Genomic DNA, 12,662 nt, shown 5'->3' with positions numbered 1-12,662 from the left:
ACTTAGTAACAGCCAGTATACCGTCTGCTCGGGTATATATTGCGTTACTGCTAGGGTTGATATATGAATTGCGTTACTGCTAGGGTTAATATATGAATTGCTATACCTATGTTAATATATGAATTTCTATACCTATGTTAATATATGAATTGCTATACCTATGTTAATATATGAATTGCTATACCTATGTTAATATATAAATTGCTATACCTATGTTAATATATGAATTGCTATACCTATGTTAATATATGAATTGCTATACCTATGTTAATATATGAATTGCTATACCTATGTTAATATATGAATTGCTCTACCTATGTTAATATATGAATTGCTATACCTATGTCAATATAAGATCAGCATTGTATATGTGATCTGAATAATCCTGTTAGTCAATAACATTATACACTAATGTCAATACATATTGTGGTGTATTATTGATGAAAAGATCTTTTGCCTCAACCTACATTTCATATAAAACATCCTCTTTTTGAGGACAGGTTGGAGCACAGTTGTTTAAAGTGTTAGAACCTTGACATCATATATTTAAAGTTAATATAATTGCACACAGATTTGCTATCAATGCAGATTTTATGAACATGTTAACAAATGAAAGAAATTAATTACATCCTATTTTTCTGCACCATGTGGGCGAATGAAGACAGACAAAGCCATGTAGTGTGCAACAAGGGAAATTTTGTCACAACAGCAACATTAGCCTGCTCTTTTTTCGAACAGTAGCTGTATGTTTGATACACTAGACATCTGTTATATTAGTGGGAAGTTAATTTAATAATATTTGATTATTATTATTTAATATTTTATGCAACATTGATAGACTCTAGACCAGGTGTTCTATTTTATTCATCTAATTTAATTGTTTCATTTGACTTGATATATAGCTACTGTTAGGAAATGATAGACTGTTAAAGGGACAGTGCACCATTAGCTAAATTAGAAGAGAATTACCAGCAGAATTCCGATTAGTGACCGATCAAGAAAGATCAAAAAGTCTTTTATTGTTTATCCAGACTGTACATACATGGACATTTATGATTGGTTAAAACTCTTAATTATATGCAATAAAAACATAATTCATATCATGATAATTCATTGGCAACACCAATTTATGAAAAAGTTTTCCTAATTTGATACTAGAAAAATAAAGAAACCCATCTTGAACAGTCAACCTTTTATCTTCCATTTTTCTCCTAGAAACGTAATAAAACATACTATAATCAATTGTGCCAATTAGTCCACATGTCAGTGATAGTTTAACCTGTAGGCATGATCTATGTTCAGTAGAAATATCTAGGGAAATAAAGTTAATTAGATCCACATAAAAAATGATTCAAAAACTGACAAAGCTGTAGCATTAGGTAGAAAATGACGCCATAATGTCCCACTTTCAGAACGACTTCCAAACTTTGAAAGAACAGATTCGTCATTTTCTGGGGTCAATTGTACCTTGGTCTCAGAAATGGGGATTATTCAGCTTTCCATTTTGAAGATTGGTTAGTAATGTCAAGTGTATACAATAGACTCAATCATCCTGCCCCACTTTTTCTAAGCACGGCTGTGACGAAAGATGTCTGGGAGTCAGAGACTTTATCAAAAAAACATTAAACTTTCTGATACCCCAATTTTTAGAGAAAAAATAAACTTGTGAACGAAATACATAAAAAGTGTAATTTCTTGTTTGAGGTCTATTAATTTTGTCAGATGTGCGATTTTTGTACGATTGTGCGATTGTGCAACTGCCTTTGCTGAGATTTTAGAAGTCCATAAAAGCCAAGCCAAGTCCTTTTCCATGTAATTTTGATGTGTTTGTGATTGTTTACAGGCATTGCTTTGTCTTTTTCAGTTTCATCTCGCCATCTACTGGAACTGGCTAATTGTACACCAAGAGCTGTCGAACAGTTTCCAAGAGATTTCTTTACTCAGGAACAAAGAAAACATGGTGCTATTGCAATCCATATAGTCATTGTTATTTACATGTTTTTGGCCTTAGCTATTGTATGTGATTACTATTTTGTGCCTTCTTTAGAAATAATTTGTGAATGTGAGTATTTGTTTGTTCTTTTATAAGGTACCTTTAAATTTATTGAATTGAAATAGCCTGAAAAATAATCTTCAGCTACACCTTCAAAGGTGATGTCTAAATATTTGCTTTAGAAGCTGATAGAGCGGATTGAATTAAAAGCATTTTTGACCATTGACTTGTATTAAGAAAGAAACTATTAACTGTTACAAGGATAACAACTGAGGTTCACAGTTGACAATCCTTTCTACCAGCTGGTCTTTGTCCAAAACTCTTGGCATTGATCTTTCCCGGATTTTCCATCACCATTTACAGCTGAGTCGACTGGAATAATGAGTGAAGATGACTTATTCAAGGTCATCCAACTGTCATGTGCTGATCATGATCGGAACCCACAGGTGCCGTATCCTCCACGTAACCAAGCAACTGATGTCATGTTAAGAACCAACACTGTGCCGACTGCGCTACAGAACCTCATATACATTGCATTTTACACCAATATAGTAGTAGTAGTTCTTCAAATCATAAACTGTAGTAATTTAGCAACTTACAGAAAGAATCATAAACTATAATTGCTGTATCTATATTTTGAAAAACATACATTATGATTGTTATTGATTGTCTATCCTAGATCTCCACTTGGAATCTGATGTAGCAGGAGCTACTTTTATGGCAGCTGGGAGTTCTGCACCTGAATTAGCCACAGCTGTTATTGGCGTATTTGTTGCTAAGGTATTGTATATCAGTTTTATTTGTTGTTTTACGTGTTCACACATTTATTTTTGTGAGCACATCATATGTTATGTTTGTTTCAGGATAATGTTGGTTTGGGAACAGTTGTTGGCTCAGCTATTTATAATGTTATCTTTGTATAAGGATGATGTTGGTTTGGGTATAGTTGTAGGCTCAGCTATTTATGATGCTATGTTTGTTTCAGGATGATGTTGGTTTGGGAACAGTTTTTGGCTCAGCTATTTTAGTCATTAGATCTCCTTTTTAAAATGCTATCTTTGTTTCTGGATGATGTTGGTTTGGGAACAGTTGTTGGCTCAGCTATTTATAACGCAATGTTTGTTTCAGGATGATATTGGTTTGGGTAAAGTTGTTTGAACTGCTATTTAGTCATTAGATCTCCTTTTTATAATGCTATCTTTGTTTCAGGATGATGTTGGTTTGGGAACAGTTGTTGGCACAGCTATTTATAATGCAATGTCTGTTGCAGGATGATGTTGGTTTGGGTAAAGTTGTATGAACTGCTATTTAGTCATTAGATCTCCTTTTTAAAATGCTATCTTTGTTTCAGGATGATGTTGGTTTGGGAACAGCTGTTGGCTCAGCTATTTATAACGCTATGTTTGTTTCAGGATGATGTTGGTTTGGGTACAGTTGTTCCCTCAGCTATTTATAACGCTATCTTTGTTTCAGGATGATGTTGGTTTGGGTACAGTTGTTGGCTCAGCTATTTATAATGTTATGTTTGTTTCAGGATGATGTTGGTTTGGGAACTGTTGTTGGCTCAGCTATTTATAATGCTATGTTTATTTCAGGATGATGTTGGTTTGGGAACAGTTGTTGGCTCAGCTATTTATAATGTTATGTTTGTAATAAGTGTATGTGCATTTTTTGCTGGAACAGTAAGTACCATTTAAGGAACTTGGGAGAGATTTTTGATTCTAATATTTGATACTGGTTTATTTTGGGGCAATGGTTTTTTTATCAAATCAATCAAAATTAGTTGAAGGATTACTGGCTGGAAGTTTCACTTCTGCTATAGACAGACTGCTCATGGATTTTGTTTTTGGTAATAGTTTTTAAAGCCATTGTCCATTGTCCACCAGGGCACCTATGAATTTATCCAAAAGTTTATTCAACAAAGTATTCAGAATGTTGGTCGTTTTTACTTCCCAAAAGTCTCCAAATTTTGCCATCAGTTTTTGTGTCATGGTGTTCAGTTCTGCAACGTTTTTTTTTTCCAGGCGGTTTATTTATCATGGTGGCCTATGGTACGTGATTGTGTTGCCTATACTGTCAGTATTATTGCTCTTATTGTTGTTATTTATGATGAAGAAGTCAGATGGTATGATTTGGTTCAATCTTTATCTGCCCAAATATCAAATCAAATTGCTTGCTGGTATGCTGAGGTCAAATTTTTGATCTGGCATAGGTCAAGATTAGACTTCATGTACCTCAGAGGGGTTGTTATGAAAAATCATTCCTATAGGATATTAAATCGAGGCTCTATATGCTACAGGCTGTGCACATTAAAGATCTCTCAACAGGTCGAAATCGAAAAGGAGTAGGCTCATATCACTGACCTGACAAAATGTTACCCATTGCACACTGCATGGTTTTGTCTGTCTTAGACAGTTGCACAAAAGTATGACTCACTTTCAGCTGAAAAAAGTATGACTCGTTTTCAGCAGAAAAAAAGGATCACTTGTTTTCAGCAAAAAAAAGGATGACTCGTTTTCAGCAAAAAAAAAAGGATGACTCATTTTCAGCAAAAAAAAAAGGATGACTCATTTTCAGCAAAAAAAAAAAGATGACTCGTTTTCAGTAGGAAAGAAATTGAAACTGTAATTGCATTGTCTCTCATGGTTTTTAGTGCATTCTATACTAAGAATAAGATAAAACTAAGATTAAATTTGTTGTGGGATGATCTTTCATATTTGATATCTTTTTTGTAGGTATGAGGCTGGATGTCTGTGTCTATTATATGTTCTATATACAATATTCATGTATTATAATAGCCGTCTGGAAGTTTGGTGTGTTCCTAAGTGTTCCTGTTTTCCCAATAAAAATCATCAATTAGGACCAGAGTCTATAATATTGTATGATAAAGTACATACTAATAGTAATGGAAGTACACATCATACTGAAGGTAAGTACCATTTGATTATACTTACGTGGTTTTAGAAACATTATCCCATTTGATTTGGATAGTTATACCCTACCGTAGACCCTATTTTTACTTGGGATAATACACATTTTAGCATCAAGCAATATTTTTGCACATTCTGTTACAGTTCAAAACATAAAGACAACCTTGTGAACTTAAGCTTTAAACAGAATTGAAAATTCAGTTCAAATTCACAACATATACAAGAACTGTCTATTTTTGAGTTGAGGTAGAATAAGAAGTAGAATTAGTAGTAATAAGCACTATATAAACCATACTTACATTGTGTTAATAACCACTTACCTTACCTCAAAATAAAGTCGACTGTGTTTATGTTTTGAAATATACCTGGATGTTCATGTATATCTTTGCTTAAATAGCTTAAGGGATTGTGAAGAGGGTTTCTAAATTTTTTATCACATAAGGCCCTTTGCAATTATTAACATCACAAAACACTTAGTTTAAGTGGAATTGCAGCAACCACAAATAGAACAAATTGATGCTATCAGCGTCCCCGATAGACATTAAAATTTTAGAAAATCTCTTTCCCTTTAAGAATTAATGAACAAACTATAAGTCTTACACATACAGTTCCAATTACTATTTTATTCAACCCCTTCAACTTAACATATCTAAAGTCTTATTTCAAACTTACCTGTCTCATTTGAAACTTACCACGTCCCATTTCAAACTTACCATGTCTCATTTGAGACTTACCTATCTCATTTCAAACTTACCATGTCTTATTTCAAACTTACCATGTCTTATTTCAAACTTACCTGTCTCATTTGAAACTTATCACATCTCATTTCAAACTTACCATGTCTTATTTCAAACTAACCATGTCTCATTTCAAACTTACCATTTCTCATTTCAAACTTACCATGTCTCATTTCAAATTTAACATGTCTCATATCAAACTTAACATGTCTCATATCAAACTTACCATGTCTTATTTCCAACTTACCATATCTAAAGTCTTATTTCAAACTAACCATGTCTCATATTAAACTTACCATGTCTTATTTCAAACTAACCATGTCTCATATCAAACTTACCATGTCTCATTTCAAACTTACCATGTCTCATTTAAAATTTGCCATGTCTTATTTCAACCTCATTTCAAACTAACCATGTCTTATTTCAAACTTACCATGTCTACAGTGTTGGGAGATTTTAGTTTCATGATTTCATGATAAATTTTCTTCTCGTAGCAGGTCATATTGGTGAAATGTTACCATTAACGTCTGATTGTGAGTCTGAGGAATCTTGTAGTGATATAGAGCATGATTATTACCAGAGAAAGGCTGAGGGTACATTATAGCATATTTTATTCCTTAATAGATCATATTATTTCAATATGGATTCCCAAAATTTATCTAAATTTTCTGTCTTTTGTCTGTTTTTTGAGGAAATTTCTTTAGAAATAATAGTAAGAATTTAAAAAAGAACTTGCCAATTTTTAAATTTTGGGAATCCATTTTCCTATGTAATGATTTTGTTTTATTTATTCCAATTTTTGTTTTTTTGTGGTCATTATTATCATTATGTCCCTAAGGCTTAAAGTTCTTGAAAATAAAATTTTTTTCTAAGGTATCAATGTGCACAAAAATTTCAAATATGATACAATAATTACCTCCCTTGACACAAAGGGAGATTATCCACCTGTACCGGATAAGTAAAAAACATAACAGACTGAATATCAAGCAATAACAATAATGTAGTTTAGTTATTTTAAAGAATTGGATTGGGAAACTATGTTATTAATATATCTTACAACAAAATGGAAAAAATTTGCATGAATTCACCTTTGAGGCTACCATAGCATGCTTAAGTCCATGAAGGCTACTGAATGTGTCTCTTTCCGTTTTCTATTTTGCAATTTTAAGCTTAAAATGTAATAGAATTAGAATTATTTCAAATTGAAAAGATAATGAATACATTTTGAATATTTCGTATCTTAAGGATCACTTAAAGATCGTCTTAGTTACTTGTATTTTTCTTTCATTTGCAGCGCCAAAATCTGAAGAACCTGAACCATTGTGCCAAATCCCATCTGGAAAATTCAAGATTTTATTTTGGATTATCTCCCTTCCACTATGCACTATTTTATGTTTAACAACACCAGATTGTCGTAAAGAAAGATGGAAAAATTGGTTTGTGGTTACATTTATTGTATCTCTAGCATGGTTATCAGCATTTTCTTTTTTAATGGTCTGGATGATAACAGTTGTAGGTTCGTATAGTTCAGACATCCATTATCATTTACATATCTGTGATAATTATTTTAAAGGGATTGTAAAGAGGTTTTCTTAATTTTTTATGTGTATCGGGGACACTGATAGTATCAATTTGCACTATTGAAATTTTCAATCAGATGTATGTGGTTCCAGCAATTCTACTAAAACTAAGTGTTTGATGACATGACTAATCATGAAGGGTCTCATGTGATAAAGCAACTTTCGCGATTAGTCCCGTCATCAAACACTTAGTTTTAGTGGGATTGCAGGAACCACAGACGTCTGATTGAAAATTGAAATGCTGGAAATTTTTGCCCGACTGTGCCCGATACACATAAATGGTGGAATGGTGTAAATTGATTCTGTTCCCGATAGTCATACAAAATTTAAAAAAACTCTTTACAATCCCTTTAAGGTAATTTTTTGCATGAAGTTATCTTTATATGATTGGACAAAAGTGCCTGTTACAAATTTCAGGGGCAGTAGCAGCCATTGTAAAGGCACTAAGTAGAAGTCCACTACTTTACAACTTTTAATTCCAATTGACTGAAGTATCTTGTGTGTACAGATTTTTATTTTAAAGTTCTCCCCATCCACTAGCCTGAAGTTTTGGCACCCATTTGTGAGATTCATTTTTGAAGTGGTCAAGTTATCATTTGTAGTAATATATAAAGATAGAGTTGCTTATTTAACTGTGGTACACATGCAAATCAAATCTTTTTGGTCATTTTTTCATCTTCGAGAGGGAAAGAGGATACCTTGGATATTAATTTAGGTTTAATTTGTCGTAGATGTTGTAATAAAGGCTTCACATCGAAAAATGACAAAAACTTCTTTAGATCACATAGTGGTGCAGTTATAGATGGATTTTATTTGATTATTTTTCAGGTTATACTGTAGATATTCCAGACAGTATAATGGGATTGACATTTATAGCTTTTGGTGTCAGTTTACCAGACGTCATAGCTAGTGTTATTGTGGTCAAAGAAGGTATGTTTGCCAGTCACCGTCAGGCCCGTAACTAGGGGGATGCACGGGGACGATGCCCACCCTGGAACTGTATTAGCCTTCCCTGCAAAATTCAAACAAATTCTCAATTAAACCTGAAATCAGTCTCTATCAACTTTTGCCCCCCGTGCAAATGCAGCCGCCCCCTTGGTACATTTGACTGGTTAAGGGCCTGCTCGTCATGGTCTCTGTTGTGTTTTGGGGGAGATTTCGGGGTGACATGAAATATGCATTTATTCATTTAAAATTGACAATAAGGATACCTCAACTTTTGTAAATTGAAGACAAGTATATTGTTGTCCTGGCAAAGTTTCACTCATTGCAAACTGCATGGCTTTGAGTAATGTATTAAATTGTTTATAGGTCTAGGTGATATGGCTGTATCTAATGCTGTAGGAAGTAATGTATTATATTGTGTTTAGGTCTAGGTGATATGGCTGTATCTAATGCTGTATCTAATGCTGTAGGAAGTAATGTATTATATTGTGTTTAGGTCTAGGTGATATGGCTGTATCTAATGCTGTATCTAATGCTGTAGAAAGTAATGTATTATATTGTGTTTAGGTCTGGGTGATATGGCTGTATCTAATGCTGTAGAAAGTAATGTATTATATTGTGTTTAGGTCTGGGTGATATGGCTGTATCTAATGCTGTAGGAAGTAATGTATTATATTGTGTTTAGGTCTAGGTGATATGGCTGTATCTAATGCTGTAGGAAGTAATGTATTATATTGTGTATAGGTCTAGGTGATATGGCTGTATCTAATGCTGTAGGAAGTAATGTATTATATTGTGTTTAGGTCTAGGTGATATGACTGTATCTAATGCTGTAGGAAGTAATGTATTATATTGTTTTTAGGTCTAGGTGATATGGCTGTATCTAATGCTGTAGGAAGTAATGTATTATATTGTGTTTAGGTCTAGGTGATATGGCTGTATCTAATGCTGTATCTAATGCTGTAGGAAGTAATGTATTATATTGTTTTTAGGTCTAGGTGATATGGCTGTATCTAATGCTGTAGAAAGTAATGTATTATATTGTGTTTAGGTCTGGGTGATATGGCTGTATCTAATGCTGTAGGGAGTAATGTATTTGATATTTTGATATGCCTGGGTGTACCATGGTTATTACAAACTGCCGCTATGAAACCTGGGGGAGTTGTGAAAGTATATAGTAAAGGTCAGTATCAGTCATCTTTTCTTGTATAACTAAGTTTTAATGGAATTGCGGGAACCACAGACACCCGATTTAAAATTCGAATGGTGCAAATTGATGCTATCAGTGTCCCTGATACACATAAAATATTTAGAAAAACTCTTCACAATCCCTTTAAGAGGTAATACTTTTAAGAAATCTGTTGTTTGATTTCAGGTTTAACATATTCTAGTATAACATTATTATCAACTGTGGTCTTTTTACTGGGAGCAACACATTTAAATGGATGGAAATTGGATAAAAAATATGGTGTAGTATTATTAATAGTTTATGTATTTTATACTGTTTTAGCCTCGTTATATGAGTGTAATATATTTGGGTATTTACACCCAGAAGAGTGTCCAAGTAACTATTAGTACTATTTTGTAATATTGTTAAATGCCACTATATCAGCTATTATAGCCCTGTCACACCTGAATCAGGTCATTTCTGAGTTGTTATGGCAACGGAAATAAGATCAGAGCATGTTAAGGTCTCCATAAGCGTGGTTTAAGTGTAGTACAAGCGTCAGATACCATATGATGGCGGCCATTGTTGCCAATTGATTGCTATGTAATCAAGAATGTCTTTAGACAATTGTCAAAACGTCTCCAAAGAAGCAAAAAAAATGAACTGCTCCTTGCCTTGAAAGCGACTGTTGTAATTCTTTCTCCTGATTTCTTCATGTTTGCTAGTGACCTAATAAATTTTTAGTCGCTGTAGGATCACAAATGGCAGCAATCCAGTGTGATGGGGCTATTAGCAACTCAAGACTTTATTATTAAGAAAAAAGGGTAAAGAATTTTGATGTCGGTGGAATATTAAATGACATGTTTTATTATTGTTATCAGAATTGATTTGATTACTTTTCAAAATGGTTCCAGTTACTCATCAATGACTTTGTTTATTCTGCGTTCTTCACTTTTTACAATGATCTCCTTGCCTGAGACTTTCTCTAAACTTTTTATGTGTATCAGGGCCACTGATAGCAATGATTTGAACCATTCCAATTTTCAATCAGACATGTGTGGTTCTTCAAATTCCACTAAAACTAAGCAATGTTGTAGCTATCACAAAGGTTGCTTTTGTGATGTAACATTGAAGCTGAGTTAAGCATTTCTAAAACTTACAGGAATCACTGACATCTGATGGAAAATAGGAATGATGCGAATGAAAATCCATACATCATTGAGTGATTGAGACCAAATATTGTACATATTCATAAGAAATCCTTTGTTAGATCTTTAGTTTGACAGTAAAACAAAGATATATTGATGTGCATACACAAGAACATGCAAAATATAAACACGAGCAATCCATTTTGTTTTAAGGTACAATAGTAATTCAAACTAAACAAGTGAGACTTATATCAAGTTCTATATCACATGAACTACCTGAAAATAAAGTGGACTGGTCTGTGATTTGTTTTCAAATGTGAATAGCCATATTGCTCAAGTAGGCTTATATCATTTAGTTATTTATTGATGTTAAGTTTATATTATTTTGTATTATTTTGAATTTTTGATTAAAAGAAATCCATTATTGTTTATTATTTTTTCGAAATTTTGTTTCATTTTTTGAAATGCTTGAATTTATGACTGTGTCGATTTTGTTTATGGTGGTTTATGAATGTAATTGATTAATTGATTTGTGAAGAATGAACTAATTTTGGTTGTAGCTGAGCAAGCATTCCCATCTTCATAATATCAAGCTAGTTTGAACTCTGTCTATTAGGCCTATAACTTGACATTGTGAAGATGAAGCATCTTAAGCCTGCTTTTCTTTTCCTTGAAAAAATCTTGAATCTTTACGATAGATGCCATTCCGTTTTCAATACACCACATTTCCATGGTTGATTAACATATTGCTTTGAATTATATATTATAATAGGTGCTGTTGAGGGTTTAGGCTTCAAAGTGAGCGTTTGTTTTATATGTTATATTATCATGTAAATATGAGGTTGTGTTATAAATATAACTTATATATATTATATAAATTCTAACTCTGTCTCAAACTCTGTGATAATAAAAGCTCTATTTTATATATTTAATCAATAGAATTTGTTTCAATATGGCCTTTCATTGGAATCACCTATCATAGTTGCCTCCCTTTATATGGCTAATGCAGTAAACATTAAGAGAAATTTTATCACAACAGTAGCATAAGGGTTCATTCACATTACAGGCAGAGCAGGGTGGCACAGAGAAGCATAAAAGCAGAGCAGTGTGGCATAGAGAACCATATAAGTAGAGCAGGACGGCACAGAGAATATTATAAGCAGAGTCGGGTGGCACAGAGAAGCATATAAACAAGCAGGGTGGCACAGAGAATGATATAAGTAGAGCAGGGTGACACAGAGAAGCATTTCAGCAAAGCAAGGTGGCACAGAGAAGCATATAAGCAAGCAGGATAGAGCAGGGTGGCATTAAGAAGCATATAAGCAGAGCAGGCTGGCACAGAGAAGCATATAAGCAGAGCAAGGTGGCACAGAGAAGCATATAAGCAGAGCAAGGTAGCACAGAGAAGCATATGAGCAAGCAGGGTAGAGCAGGGTGGCAAATAGAAGCATATAAGCAGAGCTGGGTGTCCCGGAATCAATCATTCACTATGGAGGATTTCGTGTGACTTTCCTATGACTTTTTCGCCATGCTAAATGAACTGTCAACAACTGCTAACTGCGAGTATAAAAAATGCAGCCAAATTTCTTCAGTGTGTCACTCCGCTAGTGGTGTTAACAGCTGAGCATCTGTACATTGAAATCAACTAATCACTAAGTGCCACCCTCCTCAGTCTGTAGTATAAACGAGTCCTACCCCCGTAGCTGCTGGTTCGTAAAGTGTTCTCTACCAGTAGGGTAAAACTAACCTGTCTCAGGTTCCCTGTTGTTGAGTCTTAAACATTTACAACAACAATTTGTTTCAAACCTTTATTAAGTAATAACACAATAAAACAGCCTCTGTTATTAGTTATATAATACAGTTATTAATATATTCTTGAGAATATAGGACATTAATTCCTGGTATACTCTAATATTATACAATAACAGTGTCATTGATGCCACCATTACCATGTGATACCCCATGCATCAGTAGAATATGACGTTTGTGTTTATTCACATTCATTGTTAAAAGGGTTAACTTCTTTCCTTTACAGGACCGGTGATTGCTCGGTACATTTATTAACCCTTTGAACACAGTGTGAAAGAATAATGAGTCATATTATATCCTTACGATCTCTGTCTTATACCTTGATTCCAATAGCCACTTTTCTTTATCACAG

At 33.6% G+C, this 12,662-nt stretch overlaps 1 protein-coding gene across 1 annotated transcript; it reads left to right on the top strand.

The window, feature by feature from the left end:
- Nucleotides 1-1,480: 1,480 nt before the first annotated feature.
- Nucleotides 1,481-11,435, top strand: LOTGIDRAFT_234185 (hypothetical protein; the record flags this gene model as incomplete). The annotated part of the gene is made up of 12 exons (XM_009061341.1): nucleotides 1,481-1,514; nucleotides 1,865-2,062; nucleotides 2,673-2,773; nucleotides 3,589-3,675; nucleotides 4,018-4,118; nucleotides 4,729-4,922; nucleotides 6,155-6,253; nucleotides 6,955-7,176; nucleotides 8,069-8,170; nucleotides 9,178-9,213; nucleotides 9,270-9,368; nucleotides 9,561-11,435. 12 exons carry the CDS (start codon nucleotides 1,481-1,483, stop codon nucleotides 9,758-9,760), a joined length of 1,473 nt encoding a protein of 490 aa, XP_009059589.1. The 3' UTR covers nucleotides 9,761-11,435.
- Between the last annotated feature and the right edge of the window lie 1,227 nt (nucleotides 11,436-12,662).

Source organism: Lottia gigantea (assembly GCF_000327385.1).
Source record: "Lottia gigantea unplaced genomic scaffold LOTGIsca_47, whole genome shotgun sequence".
In the NCBI taxonomy this organism is placed as follows: Eukaryota; Metazoa; Mollusca; class Gastropoda; family Lottiidae; genus Lottia; species Lottia gigantea.
Note: the sequence above shows the minus strand (reverse complement) of the source record. Positions and strands in the feature narration are given on the sequence as shown.